This window comes from Daldinia vernicosa (assembly GCF_022497035.1).
Source record: "Daldinia vernicosa strain CBS 139.73 unplaced genomic scaffold F5Y00scaffold_13, whole genome shotgun sequence".
Taxonomy (NCBI): Eukaryota; Fungi; Ascomycota; class Sordariomycetes; order Xylariales; family Hypoxylaceae; genus Daldinia; species Daldinia vernicosa.
In genome coordinates this window covers 135,418-151,822 of record NW_025953929.1, presented here as the reverse complement: position 1 = coordinate 151,822, position 16,405 = coordinate 135,418, and the positions used below count along the sequence as shown (strand labels likewise).

The 16,405-nt window shown below is 44.8% G+C and overlaps 5 protein-coding genes and 1 non-coding gene across 6 annotated transcripts; 3 read left to right on the top strand and 3 right to left on the bottom strand.

The window, feature by feature from the left end:
- Window positions 1-58: 58 nt before the first annotated feature.
- Window positions 59-1,208, top strand: F5Y00DRAFT_268142 (uncharacterized protein; the record flags this gene model as incomplete). The annotated part of the gene is made up of 1 exon (XM_048012194.1): window positions 59-1,208. The coding sequence occupies one exon, from the start codon at window positions 59-61 to the stop codon at window positions 1,061-1,063; it is 1,005 nt and encodes a 334-aa protein (XP_047866638.1). The 3' UTR covers window positions 1,064-1,208.
- Window positions 1,209-3,994: 2,786 nt separating this feature from the next.
- On the top strand, window positions 3,995-5,658 carry F5Y00DRAFT_27253 (uncharacterized protein). The gene is made up of 2 exons (XM_048012995.1): window positions 3,995-4,244; window positions 4,317-5,658. Exons 1-2 carry the CDS (start codon window positions 4,079-4,081, stop codon window positions 5,642-5,644), a joined length of 1,494 nt encoding a protein of 497 aa, XP_047866637.1. The 5' UTR covers window positions 3,995-4,078; the 3' UTR covers window positions 5,645-5,658.
- Window positions 5,659-6,523: 865 nt separating this feature from the next.
- F5Y00DRAFT_t45 lies at window positions 6,524-6,595 on the bottom strand. The gene has a single exon. It is a non-coding gene; the product is annotated as a tRNA-Met (tRNA).
- A 3,270-nt stretch (window positions 6,596-9,865) lies between these two features.
- Window positions 9,866-12,121, top strand: F5Y00DRAFT_231855 (globin-like protein). Its single transcript, XM_048007081.1, has one exon. It carries the CDS (start codon window positions 10,269-10,271, stop codon window positions 11,580-11,582), a length of 1,314 nt encoding a protein of 437 aa, XP_047866636.1. The 5' UTR covers window positions 9,866-10,268; the 3' UTR covers window positions 11,583-12,121.
- Window positions 12,122-12,209: 88 nt separating this feature from the next.
- Window positions 12,210-13,719, bottom strand: F5Y00DRAFT_252047 (SET domain-containing protein; the record flags this gene model as incomplete). The annotated part of the gene is made up of 4 exons (XM_048009888.1): window positions 12,210-12,664; window positions 12,740-12,828; window positions 12,880-12,905; window positions 12,961-13,719. 4 exons carry the CDS (start codon window positions 13,717-13,719, stop codon window positions 12,210-12,212), a joined length of 1,329 nt encoding a protein of 442 aa, XP_047866635.1.
- A 579-nt stretch (window positions 13,720-14,298) lies between these two features.
- Window positions 14,299-16,326, bottom strand: F5Y00DRAFT_268133 (uncharacterized protein; the record flags this gene model as incomplete). Its single annotated transcript, XM_048012193.1, has 4 exons — window positions 14,299-15,587; window positions 15,644-15,766; window positions 15,830-16,058; window positions 16,115-16,326. 4 exons carry the CDS (start codon window positions 16,324-16,326, stop codon window positions 14,301-14,303), a joined length of 1,851 nt encoding a protein of 616 aa, XP_047866634.1.
- Between the last annotated feature and the right edge of the window lie 79 nt (window positions 16,327-16,405).

The window sequence follows — 16,405 nt, the reverse complement described above, 5'->3', positions numbered from 1 at the left end:
GATCACACCGATCATAATATAACTATCCGAAGCAATATAGTCATGAATATCTAGAAACATGCAACTCTTATCAAAATGTACCCAGCTCAGACACTGGCTATGTCGATCCGGTGCGAAGCTTCTCGGCAAAAAACCACCTGAGATATATCTTGAGATATCTCTTAAATCAGCATCATCATCCACGACAGTGGTGCCTCTTCGAGCAGAATCGCCAGTAATAGGACCTCGCGAAGCAACACCACCCGAGCCTCCCCAGATAACGCCTCCAGGATCCCCTACAGTAACACAATCAGGGTCTACGGAAACGGGAAAAGAAAAGAAAATTATTCGGACTTCAAGTAATTCGGATGGCGACTCCGAAAATCAATCGGCTCAAAAATTGCCCCCAAGAACATGGCCATATCAACTGGCTACACCGGAGAATTGCAAGAAGATCGCAGAATATATACGAACTGCTTCCGCCAGGGTACGCTATGCTGCCTTCCTCGGCATCCAGGAAATCGCCGAGGCCCAAGCTGGTGCAGCAACTGCCGCAGAAGTAACTCACTTCGTCGCCCACAGTATACCTTATCTTCTCGATAATTTCATAGGACTTGTCGAGGGAATAAGAACTAACGACGTAGACGAAATTGTTGAGAAAGCTTGCCGTATTCCATCCTGGCCCGATGATGTGTTCCGTACTATCAGTCATCAGCCCGCCCAGACGGTTGCTAGTTATGTCGATGGTTCCCTAAACGGTCCTCACGCAGAAGCTACGGTTACAGCTATTGAAAGAGCTGAAAGAAGACTCGTTAGCTCCATTGCGGATTCTATGGCAGACCACGTTCTTATTCCCGAGTCCACAAAGTGGACACTTAGGATGTTGATGTTCACTATTTCGGCGGCAGCTTGTGAAGCAGCTTTCATCCAGGCTTGGATTGTTTATCAAAGTGCGGGTGATATAACTCTCTCAGGTAACTATCCTCCACCACCTTATACAGGAGAGTTAAATAATGTGTGGGAAATGGAGGTACCCGAGGGGTTGGTCGGTGGACATGGTGGGCGAGCGGCGTCAAAATATTGACCTCAGACTTTGCTTATTTGACTTTGAGGCAGGAGAAACCACGGCGGGGGGGAGTTGTTCTTGATTTACAACTCCCCTCTATGAATTTTTGATGCAACGTTAGGAAGTTCTTGCTTAAACCTCGTGACATAAAAAACCTATCGCCGTATACGTGTTTTTATATCTTTCTTTAGACTCGAATTTCAGGCTTTCTAATCCCGTCAGCTCTTCTTTTCAAAACTAAAATCAACTCCATATTTTAATAAAGCGCGAACGTCCTATCAAGGCCATATGTTACCTTCGTCATTACCTTAGCAATAGCCCGTAACGTCAGGTTTTACCAACAGGCTTGAAGGTACATAAAGTCGTAAGTGCCCACGTTAGGTGCTTGTCAATCATCGTAGCCCCTATCACGAGACCAAAAGGTCAGTAAGGAAGACGATGATGTTCTAGGGAACCAGAACATCAATAGGCTGCAAGGCCTAAATATATACACATGTAAGGTGATGCCTGACTCAGGTACTGAGTTATGTAGGTGACTGGCGAAGCCAGGTAACTACGTGACTCCTGACCGTGACAGCCCCTTTGCATAGGTATATGCTTGTTAAATACCCAGGTATAAGTTACTTTAAAGCTTAAGTAACTACATAACCTATTATTTACAGTAGTACTGCAACGTACCTCAAAGACTTTCAAGGAAATCTAAGGTATGAAGATTTTAATATATAAGATAAGTTTGATATGTATACCGGGAAATTGCTTTATATATTCTTCTATAGGTAACAAATCATCACTAGAACCAATACAATAAGTTCCATTCTAGTATTACAATATTTGAATTTACTAATTAGTAGCTTAGAAGGGTAATTGGAACAGTACCTAATATTCCTAACAACACTTAAGACTTGGGTTGTCACATGCCACAGACAGATTATACTTAGGTACCTAAGGTACATAATATCTACAAATATACCTAGGAGATCACCTACCTTATGTAAAATAAGACATTATATCACAAAGATTTACCCTATGGGAGCCGAAGTCACACTTTGCGGCACCTGCTGGTGCTTCGGGGAGGACACAACTATTATCTAGATGTACCTACCTCCTATAACAAATAGAAGGCTACTAGGTAGGTAGGTAACTTAGGTAGTAACACTAGCCATTTCCCTGCGTGACCTTACGGGATGTTGCCGGGTGATAGATGTCATCGGGCTAGTGGCAAGGTAAAAGGCAGTTGCAGGATAGCCGGGGAACAGTTTCCAGGAACGAGGCCTTAGGCCAGATAGGTACCTTCTATAATATGACATACCTTCTGGCTAATGTTGTTAGTAAAATCTACCTGGGCACCGATATAATAGCAGTAGCAACGGAAGATCTTTGTAAGCAATTCGCGCCTCACAAAGATACAGAGTCCACCCCATCCTTGGAAAGAGGAAGAGCCGACAGGATTAAGAAACAATTAAGAAACAAATCTAAAATTCAAACCTAAAGATCTTGGAAATTATACTATACGGCAATAGGCACTTTACCCTATGGAGTTTCGAAAAGAACTTTCTACTACTTGTTAAATTACAACTCAGACACATGGGTCATACGTTTCCTTCAAAAACAATTGAGGGAACCTGAAATCCCAAGACTTCCCGCAACTATTTTACCACATCAAACAATACGCACACAAGAACACATACAAGCATAAATGTACAGTCGGAATTCTATATGAGACGTGCAGAACAAGGGATACTTTCAGTACCTCGCTATTTACAGCCATGGACTCCCATAGTTAGCTCAGAGTTCCTTGAGGAACAACGAAGTTGTTTCCATGCTGTTTGGTTCCACCTCGTGACAGTTACCGCATTACCGCGTTATGGGTGTTTAGGTGTAACATACGTTAGATAGTTTGCCCGCCCAGTGGATGTTAACGAATTCATCATCAGAATTTCCCTCCCACCTTTCCTTTCATGTTGTCAAGGCTCTAGGTAAATATTTATACTGAGCGTAGGTAGTTGAAATCCCAGTAGATGGTCAGATGATGTATGTGTATGGTGGTCTGTGCTCCAATTTCTCTGTCAAGGATCTACGAAGTAAGTAGCCTACCCCCCTTCCTAATTCAAATATCATGCTAAGAGCCTCTTGTAACTTTCTTTATTTATAACTTAAGCTTTCGTAAATTTAACTACCTAGGTAGGTAGTGAAGAATGAAGTTAAATTGTTTTTTTTTCTACAAAGAGCTTATCTTTTACGTACTTACGAGGATGAAGGTGCCGGCTATGTAATGGAGGTTTCTTAAAAAGAACTTATCGTGACAAATCTAAGCCGCGACAAGAGATCGACCAAACCACGAACCAATCATAAACTGTTAAAACCCGGAAATCTTGAAACGGATTTTCTGCATGGTTCTCCGCCAAGAACAAAAGCCCTAGGCCGATCATGGATCGCCAATGGATCCACGGTTGATCCGGCTTGACCCAATCCTCGCCTTTCGCTTGTCCTCGTTCATTCTCGCTCTCGATTCCATCTCTCATTGGCGGCTTCATCCCACCATCGCGCGTGTTTCGAAACAATGAGGAGGCGGGCTGGGATGGACTCGTTTCAGGTTGAGCCGACCATCGAATGGCCTCCAGTCATTCTCTGCTTCTGATGAACGACAGTTGGTAGGGCTCTTCCCCAATGAGCGTCCAGCATGGGATGATGATGCCCGGGACCACGGGCTATGGAGAGTATGACAGAGAATACGGGGGTGCTTATTTTGGGGGCAATATATCACAGAAAGGTAGCCGAATGCGCGCGGGTACTACCTACAAGTCTACCCAACGTGAATTTCTAAATTTGTTATTCCTCGAACCCATTTCTTCCTTTCCGATCTAGAATTTGATCACTTGCCCAATTCCCTTGGAATAACACCTCCTATCGTAGTCCAAGTTTAGAATATCGATATTTGAATGAGCTTTGACATTAACATTAACACTGGTATCAACATCAACATCAACATCAACATCAACATCAACAACGCCAATCAATACTGGAAAAAGAACAATGGATCATCCATCGAGGGTGCTAGCGCAGGCGCGAGAGCATCTCGAAGCTCTGAAGCAATCCGGTCTCAGCCGTGATGCCCTGCTCGCCTTACTAGAAGAACCACAACCACAACAGCAGCAGCAACAGCAGCAACAACAACAACAAGCTACTATGATAGCTGAAGGTATGTTATGCCTCCTTAGGATAACATCAATTACCCAATTATAATTATATTAACCGGTGTCAATTGTCTCAGCCATACCGAATTTCAGTTATAGAGATATCAATTCTTTCAACCAACAGCTCCCCAGACAACGATCTTCCGTCTCGTCATCTAGATCCAGCTCTTCGAGTCGCGACAGCGTATTCTCCGCTACCTCCATACGAAGCTCTATATCATCAGCATCAGCCCTAACGACTACCGACGCGAAGTTTTGGTGCACGTCCTGCGATAAGACGTTTAAGAGGAAGTTCGACTGGAAGCGACACGAGGAAGAGTTTCACGAGCGATCGCGAAAATATCCCTGCCCGAGCTGCAACCAAAGCTTCTGGGGGCCCAATACATTCAACCAACATCACAAGTCAGCACACGGCTGTAAAACCTGCCCACATGCTGACACCGTAGTCAAGCATTTACGGAAAAGAAGGGCATGGGGCTGCGGCTTTTGCGCTGCGATGTACGGCACGTTCGAGAAACACATAGACCACGTTGCCGCACATTTCGAGTCCGGAAGTACGAAAGCTGACTGGCTGCACTCCAACGTCATCTACGGCCTACTACACCAACACCTCATCCATGAAGCATGGAAGGCGTTGATCGCGAGGAAGCAGAGTAAGTTCAACGGTCACCAGCCCATGTTCAGCTGGAGCCCCGAGTCGACCGGACGAGCTCAGGGTTTCGTAGAAAACGAAAACCCTGGGCAGTTGCAAGACTTGTTGGAATTTTTCGACGGAACCAAGGAGTCCGCGGAGAGCATTGTCGAAATGGCATATACCTGCGTCCACATCGTATTCCGACCAAGGTCAGTTTCCGGCAGTCAAGGTACCCCTCAGTCTCCCTCAGGTTCAGCTTCGTCCTCTACTATACCCAAACATATATCCGTCTTACCAAGGGCTCCGTCGGTTCCGAGACGCTCAGCATCTACATCCGCACTACCTGGCGTGAGCCGACACGGCAGACGAACACCGTCCATGGATTCCAGTCGCACTGCCCCTGCTCAAGTTCCAAATTTGAACATGGCAATGCCGATGGCGCCAAACAACCAACAACACATGATTAGTACATACCAAAACTTCTCCATGCAACCAACTCAACAACAGAGATACGTACCTCCGATCAGCACCGACAAGGCATTGCCACCAGAGCCGCTAGCACCATCGCCGACTTCGCCCATGAATATCGACTTTCCACTCTTTAACACAGGAGATGGGATGCTACCGCCGCTCAACCTATCGTCAGATGACTGGCACAGTTTTACCAGCACATTGATCGAAGAAGAGGAACCGCCGCATCCCTTATCCTCCAATGACTTCCCCATGACGTGGGATGATCTCGGACAGTTCCAATCGAATCCCCAGCGATGATAAAATTTAGTTTTGAACAGGGGAGGCGTCAATGCCGAGGAATTAATAGTACAGTGTACATTGTTATTATGCCCGGGTCATGAAGCTCGGCTGGAATGCATAATGTAAATGTAATGATAGCGGACGATAAATAATTTGCATTGTATGTATCGTGTTCGATGCGAAAATACAGCGAAATATTGCAAAATTGAGTTTGATGTCTTGGAATCCAAGAACTAGGCTGATCTAAAGTTCCACATTCAAGAGTCCAACTGAATAATTAATGACGTTCTCAAGTCGTCATATAAGAAATCAATATGTAGCTAATTCTAACTCCCCGATTCGCTACCAGCACAACGACATACTGGTAATGCCTAGCCACTAGAGGGGGAGATCCCCGTCGAATATTTGTTTGATATCATTCGAGGTTCTCAACTTGTAGCATCATCAGGGTAATCGTCACGTAAAGATCATATGTATTTCTATTCCCGAAGAAAGCTTAATGTGCATGATTCAAGCTTTGCGTCCTGAAGAGGAGAGCAGCCAATCAAGAAATTTCTCCTGATTCCTAATGAGGCAACACTGGATCACCCAACTCTCTGTTGCGAGTTGAGCACAGTCTATCAAGCGTCTTTTCTTCATACCTATCCAACTTACCATTGAAATGCATCCCGACAGCGCAGAAAATAACAGAAGCGCATATATAAAGAGAGTATTTAAGATACTTCTGAGAATATTGTCGCATGTGAAAAATTAAAAGGGAAGAAGAAAAAAAAAACTCACGAGATCCACCATGGTGGAGAGGTCTAAGGTATGCCTGCCCTGAATAAACGAACTCAAGGTAAAAAGATAGATACCTGATAAGAAGAGCAGCAACAACAGAAATCAAAAATATAAAGCTAGCTCCACTCCGTTTCGATCGGAGGTCCTCCGGGTTATGAGCCCGGCGCGCTTCCGCTGCGCCATGAAGCTTTGTGCGAGTACTCGTATCTCAGTGTTGGTGGTAGCAGCGGTGTTTTTGACCTATAAACTCTTTGCCGGTTTTTACCTGTGAGTCACATCGTCACAATCACCGCTCCAAGATCCCATTGGACGGTGTTTTTTTTATGTACTTTGTTCCTTGTAGCTATATATATGAACTTTTTGAATTTTAATCGTCGGCTTTTGGGTTTATTTTATTTTTTTGGGATCATGGAATATGCGTAGTTTATCTGAGACATGACGTTCTTTAGGATATTCATACTCAGTAGGTACAACATTACGCTTCTCGAAATAGAGCTGGAAATATGCTTGGAAATGGTTATTGTATCACTTTACAGCAGAAAAGGCATACTTCGATAGCGTACTTCGTCATAAGCTAACACATGTCTGTATACTCTTGGTTATTGTTCAACATAGCTTTGACAATAGGTCGGCCCTTTATGGATCTGTTATATCACGTTTCCAATAGAACTAATAAGCAGGGTAAAGGATTAGATATTTATTCGCTCTCGATTAAGGCTCTACTTTGATATAGCTCAGTTGTTTATCCCTTAGGTTAGGTACTTTATGTATTATTCGATAGTTCCCGAATTTACCATTTGGCCTTATACTACCCCATATCGGTAACCAAATAACTACTCCTACCTGTGTCGTAACTATTAGTTAAGAAGTATACATACTATAAAGCGGTTTATCTCCGAAGGCTATTTACTTGTACCGAACTTTTACCCGATTTTATAGTAATAAGTTCCAGTAGCTAGTTAGATGAAATTATATGAGACGACTCTCCAAGACATAATACGATTATTCTTAGTCTTATAAGACTAGGTACTTCGCCAGACGAATGCTGCTATAGATCTCTTTATCTAGTAGAATACGACATATATCTATCTAGGTAGGTATCCTTTGGATAGCTCAGAAGGAACTATCGAGTCTGGCTTTGACTCAGTTCTTACCACAGCTTTACTTTCCTACTTATACCCCGAGACCCCGAATGTCGACTTTGTTTACCCAGATTTCGAATACTTCACTTACTTCTAGATGTCTTGTCTTGATATATCAACCCAAACCAATATAAATTACCCAATCTAGGCGTGTTCTTAGTAATTGCATAAACGCACACACAGCCTTAACACATTTGATCACTAACGCCCTAACCCTTTCGATATCTATTATCTAGCTAACACAGATAGTTCTTGGGCTTGATGTTTAACATAGGTTTTACATATGCTAGGGGCTGTTTTTTTCTTCTTTTCTTCCTTATGTGAGCTGTTGAAGTTGATTGAGATTGTTGCCCTAATTAGCTTAGTACGTACACAATTCATGTTCTACATAAGCATTAAGTGTCACTCTTACGGGAATTCTAGTGTTTCATACTTTGACATGGGACTTGTCTAATAATATATCTGGGTTTATTCCATGGTGATTTAAACTGGATCGAACGGAATTCTGGGGGAAGGGGGCTTGTGATGAATATGATGCGAGGGTCTTGAATAGACTTACTCAGCTGACCGGAAACGTCTGGGAGGGTTTCTTAGGGTTTCTTAGTGTAAAAGGAACGACAAAATGCCAAGAACAACCTTGTTAAGGAGTCGACGCCTGGGAGATCTCGGTTATTAACATGGGCGAGATGGCGAGTATCGGCCGCGACAGAATAGGTGGAGAATTTGGCGAAGGACGTGTCGAAGCGGCTGAGCGAACATGCATTAGGTATGTAGCCGCACAGACTCTTGATGCTAGCGGGATAGAGCTGGATAGAGCTGGAAAATAGTGGATTGGCGAATAGGAAATCTAGGATAAAGAAAGGGGCAGGTTGAGCACGGACTAGATATTGGGCCGGGGCTATCGGGTTCGGAGATCATCTTGTAGGGCAATCACATCTCGAACAAGGATTACAAGGATTATTGTTATTTGATTTTCATTAATTACTCCGACAACAAATTAAGTGGCGCAGCCATTAAAGCATTGTTGTTTGCTTGCGTAAAAGACTGATAGCTTCAAGTAGCGGATGAGCTAGTTATAAGTCGTATTTTGGATTATGACTTTCGGTTACTCTTTCCACCCTGGACTTACTGGCGAATAAATTACCGAATAGGGATTATAGTGAGATCTCAAAATGTGATAGATCATCTGGCAGTCTGGGGAGTTGATTACTGGTACGGGTGTTACCTACCTAATCCATTAAACTCCAAATTCACCCCGGAGCTCGGTTGAAACTTCGTGTATTGTACAATCCATAAAAACTCTTTTATAGCAGCTTATGAAAGTAAAATCCTGGCAGCCCTACTTTCGCTTAACCAACCAACGTAACTAACGTGCATAGTGAAACGAACTACCAAGGTTAGGTACTTAGGGGTACGCATGAATTATGTCTTGGTAATGATAATTAGATCGGGACCGGAGTGAGGCAATCTTGGATAGAATAGATGCGATTTTCAAAATCCCAGTGCTTGCAGATCACGAAAATCATGGAATTCGTGATGGAACCTTAAGAGACTAACCTAAGGCTCTAAGGGTCCGGGAGGATTATGTCCCTCTATTCTCTGGGCCGAGGTAAAATAAAATACCGAGAGCAAACGACGGCGGGAACTATGCGTTAGTCTGGCGGCAAGGTAGAATATCATAATTAGAACAGCTCACGACGATCTGTGTAATATAATGAATCACTGCTGTATGATTGGTTCCCAACAAATTGCCAATGCGCACCGAAACGCCGGGACCATCTATAAGCTTCATTTTCTATTCGGTAGCTCCGGTTTGCTTTCTCGAATACGGATAGATGATATTTATGCAACTTAGGTAACTAGAGCTGAAGAGGGAAAATATCGACAGTCGACGCAGGGAGTCTACGTACCTACGTGTAAACAAGGTCTGCAAGGTATCATTTAAGATCCAAGAATCTGGCACATGGCTTAACCCGGGGACTCCCTGGTATTTATGTGCGTGTTCGCTAAGCCGGAAATTTTCGCCTTATTCTTCTAGAAGAGTTCAATAATCGTTCGATGCAAAAGATCTGGCCTGAGGTATCTTTCCAACTACGCATGAAAGTGCCGTCACATCATGCCATTTTACCTCAAAAGAATTTGCTGCTCGCGTGATTTTCGATACTTGGGAAATGCTTGGAATAGTTAGTATTATCAAGTATTATCAGTATTCCCATTGTCGCATAGAATCGGCAATGACCGCAAATACATAACTTCGTCATGCTATTCTATGCACTAAAAACATTAGAAACATGCACTAGAAATTTTTAACATTTAGCCAGAGTATAAGCTTGACGTATGACTCCGCAAAAGCGGAACGAGATACCTATAACGCCTTATGAGCATGAGGCGGTATAAGGCGGTAAGCAAGGGTTAGGTACCTACCTGTAGGTACTTAACATACCTTTATTAAAGACTTGGAGGATGTACTTGCCCATCTACAAGTTACGAAACTTTCATAGTTTTAAGAACCCGTGTTTTGAAACCTTTGACTCGAATAATTGGACTAGTAGCCAATGCAAATCCCATTTATTAATTGTCTTTCTTTCTGTTAACAGGTACATATTAACTCACTGTGTTACTCTAGCCTACCTCTTATACCTAGAGTCTTACCTGTTTCTCTCTCACGGGTGATCTTATTGTCTTCGAGGAAAACCTCAAGACAACAACAACTAGCCGCCATGGCCCTCAATTATAAAGAATCAAAATTAGTCAAGGATACACTACCGTCCCTACGCCAACATGGTGAACACATTGCGACTGTCTTCTATAAGACAATGTTACGCGACCATCCCGAACTCCACAACTACTTCAACACGGTGAATATGCACACGGGAAAGCAGCCGCGCGCCTTGACCAAACTTATTCTGGCTTTTGCCTCCAACATTATCAACATCAGCGAGCTGACACCGAAGCTGGAACGTGTGGCCCAAAAGCACGCCTCGCTGAACATCCAGCCCGAACAATATGAGATCGTCGGCAAATATCTAATACGCGCATTCTCCGCCGTTCTTGGCCCTGCTATGACTCCCGATGTGAAGTTGGCGTGGACGAAAGCTTACTGGGTCATGGCCAAGATGCTAACGGGCCGAGAAGCTCACATTTATCGCGAGTTCGAGGACTGGCAGGGCTGGCGGAAGTTTATGATCTTTAATAAGAAGAAAGAGACTGTAGAGGGAAACATCGTCTCCTTCACTTTGAAGCCAGTTGACGGACAGCCCTTACCACTCTTCATGCCCGGCCAGTATGTTACCTTGAGAATCACTGTACCCGGCATGAAGTTTGCACAGCTCAGACAATATTCGCTGAGCGATACGCCCAGAAAAGACCACTATCGGATTACCGTAAAGCGAGACCAGGGGGCAGATTGGGATTACTCCAAGTCTGATGATATTATGCCGATGTCCTCAGCTGCTAGTAGCGCGTCGGATAGCAGTATTGGAAGCGTGCAACCATGCAGGTCTGGTGTCGTCTCCAACTCGCTTATTGACGAGTTCCATGAAGGAGACACCATCGAATTGACACATCCATCGGGATCTTTCTTCCTTAACACGAAAATGGACACCTCGATGCCGCTTGTCCTTATCTCTGCCGGAGTCTGTGTAGCCCCGCTGATCTCGATGCTGAACACTATTGTAGAAAAGCGGATCAACAGGCCAGTGTCCTGGATCCAGGCATCAAGACACGATGCCCCTTTCCAAGCACATGTCGAAAACATGGCCAAGAGACACCCCAATATCAGGACGAAATTCTTCAAGTCGAGGTTGTCGGACAGTGATGTCTTGTCGTATACGTCGAGCTTCGATAACGACTTCCTCTCCCTCACCTACGAGGACTTGTATCTAAACAATAGCTCGTCCGAGTATTACATCTGCGGACCTGAAAAATTCATGATGCAGGTGTCTGAACACTTACACAAGAATGGTGTGAAACCAGAGAGGGTGCAGTTCGAGATCTTCTCGGTAGGAAGCTTCGAGATGAGAATGGAGGACTGATTCGAGTACGGAACTAGTCGATACGACCGAGGCCGTCTCGAATAGCCGTCTACGGCGCCATCCATCACGACGTTTCGTGGTCGATCTATTCGCTCTGGGGTTTTTAAGAAGCCCTTTGGGCATTGGCCATATACCATATCCTAGCACATAGTGCGTAGTCGAGCGAAATGAATGAACCCGGGTTTTTATCTGGCTTGTTGGGCTCTGAGGAACTCCGCTGGAGTCTGGTTACTAGGCCATTGGGGGCCATGGTTAGGTAACACGGAAAAGGAGCCACCCAGGGTAAGGCAAGAGGGAATAGCCGAGCCGATCATTTCTCCTAGGGGAGTAATACTAAGGTTTCGGCCGAAGTGATTTGGAGTATGGCGTTGAGTTTGCTACGTTAAGCAACCAAAACCCCAATTAATATCCATAGCTTTGGATTATTGCATTAAATAGGGATACCATCGAAGATGTACGATAGGAAACACGAGTCATGACTTAGATTATTAGAGCTTATGTACCTTACGGTCAAATTGGAATATGAACGATTTTAACTACTTGAATCCTATTAATGCTTCTATGAGAAACGAGTTGGGGGATCACGTCAAATTGAAAAGGGTGGGTTAAAAGTTGAATCCACATCCTTTAAGACCTTCCGTCGATAGTGGCCTTCCTCTCCCGCTCATTTAGCTCATGTCGTAGTTGATGCATTCCCGCGAGATAATCATCTTCCTCTCCGGCGTATCGTGCCCATAAGTATTCGCACAATTCCACGTATCTCCTAGCTGCGTCTAGCTCGCCGACGCGCATATAGGCCCTGGCAACAGCGCCATAGTGCACAAGAAGTTGGGCCTCTAGGTTCTCCTTAGCTACTAGCGACTCCAGCTCTCCAGTGAGCTTTTCTATTGCGTCTATCGTTAGATTAAACTTCCTCGCAGCGCTATCGTTTAGCTCATGGTAGATGTCCTGTAGTCGCGTTCGGTTTTCATCCGAGGCCGCTCTTTGTTTTGGGGAAGAAGCGCATAGTGAACATGTACAGGTGAAGCCCCAGTTCTTTAAGTCTTCTTTGCGCTCTTCGTAGGATAACCCAAGAGGTACGTCTAGTGTAATAGAACGTTAGGGGTGAGATAGGTAGTAGAAAGGGGTTAGGGGATAAGGGGTTAAGGGATTCTTACAACTTTGTGTTATCTCTTCTCCGGGCTCGATGTCGCGCAGTGCGATAACTTCGACTGCTAAAGCACGGACCGAGTACCGCCAGAAAACGCTGTTTACAAGTTAGCTTTCCGGTTCGAGTGTATTTGGTGGAAATGCGTACTTAGGCCTACAGTCATGATTGATCCGCTATTCCTGTTAGTGCCGAAGTACATTAGGTCGCCATTCACGAGGTGCAACTCACGGAGGCGATTGGAAGCAGTCCTAGGTGTGGTATCTCAATACCGAGCTCAACGCCAAAGATATTCGTTCTGAGAATGTCTTCGACGGTTTCACCGCCGGTGCTACGTGCCAACGACAAGATTTCACCTTGCTGCTCCTCTGGCAGCTGACGCAAAGCTCGATCTAGAACATCCTCGCGGAGCTCGGGGCCTACTATATCGAATAGTCCCATGTGTGCAAGCATGACGGGGTAGTCCACCAACACTGGTTCCCATTTCCGGATCTGGCGTTGCGCAACTAAACCTTTCCCCTTTCCAGGTATGTCCTTAATTACGTACGCTGGACTGCTTCCTCCCGCCGCGAGGGCACTTGAAGGGTGATCCCTAAGCTTCGGGGGCACGACCGAGTCGTCTAAGGCGTCGACCATACTTGCTGCAAGTACTGGTGTGGTTATAACGCTTAGACCTCGGTCCCCGCGGAACGGCTCGAACGTGTAGAGACAGAACTGTGGCCCGGGTGCATCGCCTGGTAAAGGTTCTATGCAGTAGGGTCGACGCTTCCAAGGTTCCCAAGACCCCGTGTCTATTACGGACTCTTCATCTATCGGAAGAGGACATGTTAATGATTCCTGTCTACGGCCTATAATCGAGCCGTGGAAATCTAAGGAGCATGTCTTGGGGTCTAATGGCTTCGAAAATGCCGAGAGCGGATTAAGCCCAGCTAGACAGACCAAAACCGCTATCCAAGGGAAGCGTAAGGTCGAGAAATAGAAAGGGACCATGATAAATATTAGTGGATATATTTATTGATGCTGTGGTGAGTCTATCGTAATACATACGACCGACGCCAACAATCGACAGCGCGGTGGATAGATAGGGCGAAAATGGAACCGAGAAGGCCATATCTGAGCTAGGCTATAAAAGCCTTAAGTTCGTAATTATGAGGTCGGATATGTAAATGTGTCCAAATCATTTGGTCGCGTGTGTGTGCTAGACGTCATAGGCCTATCACGGTTCCGGTTAAATAGACCTACGCGGAGAGAACAACATAGCCGAGGCGTAAAGAGATACTGTTTTATGGTATATATTACTAACATTGATTGTTTAAAAATATGGTTGACTGTAATAATACATTTGGTACTGCAGGTGTTCAACACATAGCAATTGGTTCACGTCTTAAGTCAGGGGTTAGGGGTTAGGGGTATACTCAATTGACACCATTACGAAAATCTTATACTTTAAGTATCTGGGTATATATATATATATATATATTAAGGATAGGTCCCTAGATATTCTATTGCTTTACACCCTTAGCTTAAGTCAATATGATATACATAGTCTGTCGCTATATTCACCCTTATCCTCAAAGCTCTAACTCGATCCTCCTTCCCCATCTAGCCAACTCTCTTGCAGGCCTGGTTGCAAGATGTCGGTCTTTAACATCTACTCTTGACGCCAGGATACGCGATTGGCCGGCCGTGGTGAAAAGAATATTGAACGCTGTTTCTTTTGCCTGTTGGCGTCCAAGTAAGACGTTTAAAAATTCCTGGCACCATCGACTACCATCCCCTAACTCGAGCTCGTTCAGTCCGTCAATGACGCAATATTTCAATACGGTAGTATGACTTAGCAGCACTTCTAGGGCTTTTAAGCTCGTATCCCAGGATTGCTTTTCTCCGTTCAACATGCTGAAGGTGTCTTCCCCAGTGTTAAGGATAGCTTTATCTTGGTTAAACTGGAGCAGTTGGGAGATTAAGCTATATACCAAACCCATCAACCCTATTTGTTCAATACTCATACCTGTGCGCAACTCGTCCCGCCGTGGCCGTTGACAAAAGTGAGAGATTAATGATGCCTTTGCTTGCCACGCTGCAGCTACAACGGCTAGTGCTGACGCATGCGCACTCGTCATAGCCCCTAGCTGATAAGGGCTCGATATCCATAACATACGTGTCGTCCCATGTTCGGCCATCCAGTCGCGCAGCTTCGGTAAAGCTTCATCTTCGGCAACCCAGAATTGGCCTGTGCTGAACTTAGACGGTCCTTCGTCACCGACAATGAAACGCTCTATAGCGGGGCTGTAAGTACGGGCTTGACCGCGTGTTATTATATTTTCAACCGTGCCTGGGGCATGGAGTGTCAGTTGGCTGCTGAGCGGGTTCTGTTTCTCGGGCTCGATTTGGTGCGCTCGTCTCGAGAACTGACTTCCATTCCAACTTGCCTCCATCAAACTTATCATACGATGACCGGCTGTGGTATCTGTAACTTCATAATGCATTCGCTGCTGGTGTAACTCAGCACTCAAACGCTCAATATTACCGGAGAGAATTGCGACCATGGCATGCTGGCTAATCTGTGCCTCGCGATACAACTCTTCAATCTCTTTATCAAGTTCCTTCTCGGTACTTTCGAAACCCGCCTTCAAATTTTCATTGAAAGAGAGAAACGCTCTCGTTAATTTCGAACTTAGATACCACTGTATCGTCTTGTGATGGAATCGGAATACGATAGCATAGATATCCGCGAGCTTCTGTCTTATTGGCTGAGTTTTGAATATCAAGATGTTTTTCGAAGCTCTAGCTACAGTCTCCGAAATACGATGAATGGAGTCGGATAGTGTTTCGGCAATTTCGCTGTGATTCTTAGCTGCCTGTATCCCTTTGTTAGTCTAATATTATATAGTTACCATTGACTTAACATAGGTACCTTTACGAAACAAGAAATACTCGAGCATAGAATTGAAGTATATTCGTTTTGAGATGGAAATATTGAAAAGACGGCTTTATGATCGTCGAGGGTCTTACACAGCAGCTTAAAAGTTCGATATATCTAACGAGATCAAGCATCAGTACGAGAGAGCGCGCGAGTTGTGGAATTTGACGTCCTGCTTACGCGTCCATTTTTTTGCTTCCAGTTCTCTTCCAGATTATCAATTGTCGCCTCAAGCTCCTTTGGATCGCTTTGTACCAAATCTAAGAGTATGCTGTTTGCCTTTGACTTGGCTGGCTTATGAGAGAATCCTATACGCTGCAGCATTGAAGGTTTCTCATTCTCAATGAACTTGTTAACCATTTGAAGTAGTGCGTTCTTTGCGATCTCCGAGGCAACGAAGTCTCTTGACCTGGAGCGCCGCGTGAGTAAGCATTTGAATATGACTACGACGGGTTACGTTATTACTGGTTGTTATGGCTTTCCGAGCTTTCGTAGAGCGATTTGAGTCGTAATCTCTCATTATCCAACTCTTCTTCATCGATCTCGGCTTGCGCTGCCTTGGTTGATCGCTCTAGCTCGTTTGAACCTGCAAGCTCACCTGTGAACCGTCGAATGACGCGCTGGCCTTCGAGGGCATCCAACTCAGGATCGCGGAGTAACGATCGCGAACTCGCCATTTTAATACCAATCATTTGATTCGAATCGAAAACCTTAGGTAGGTAGGTAGTTTATACAATTGCCAAAAAGACGTCTGAG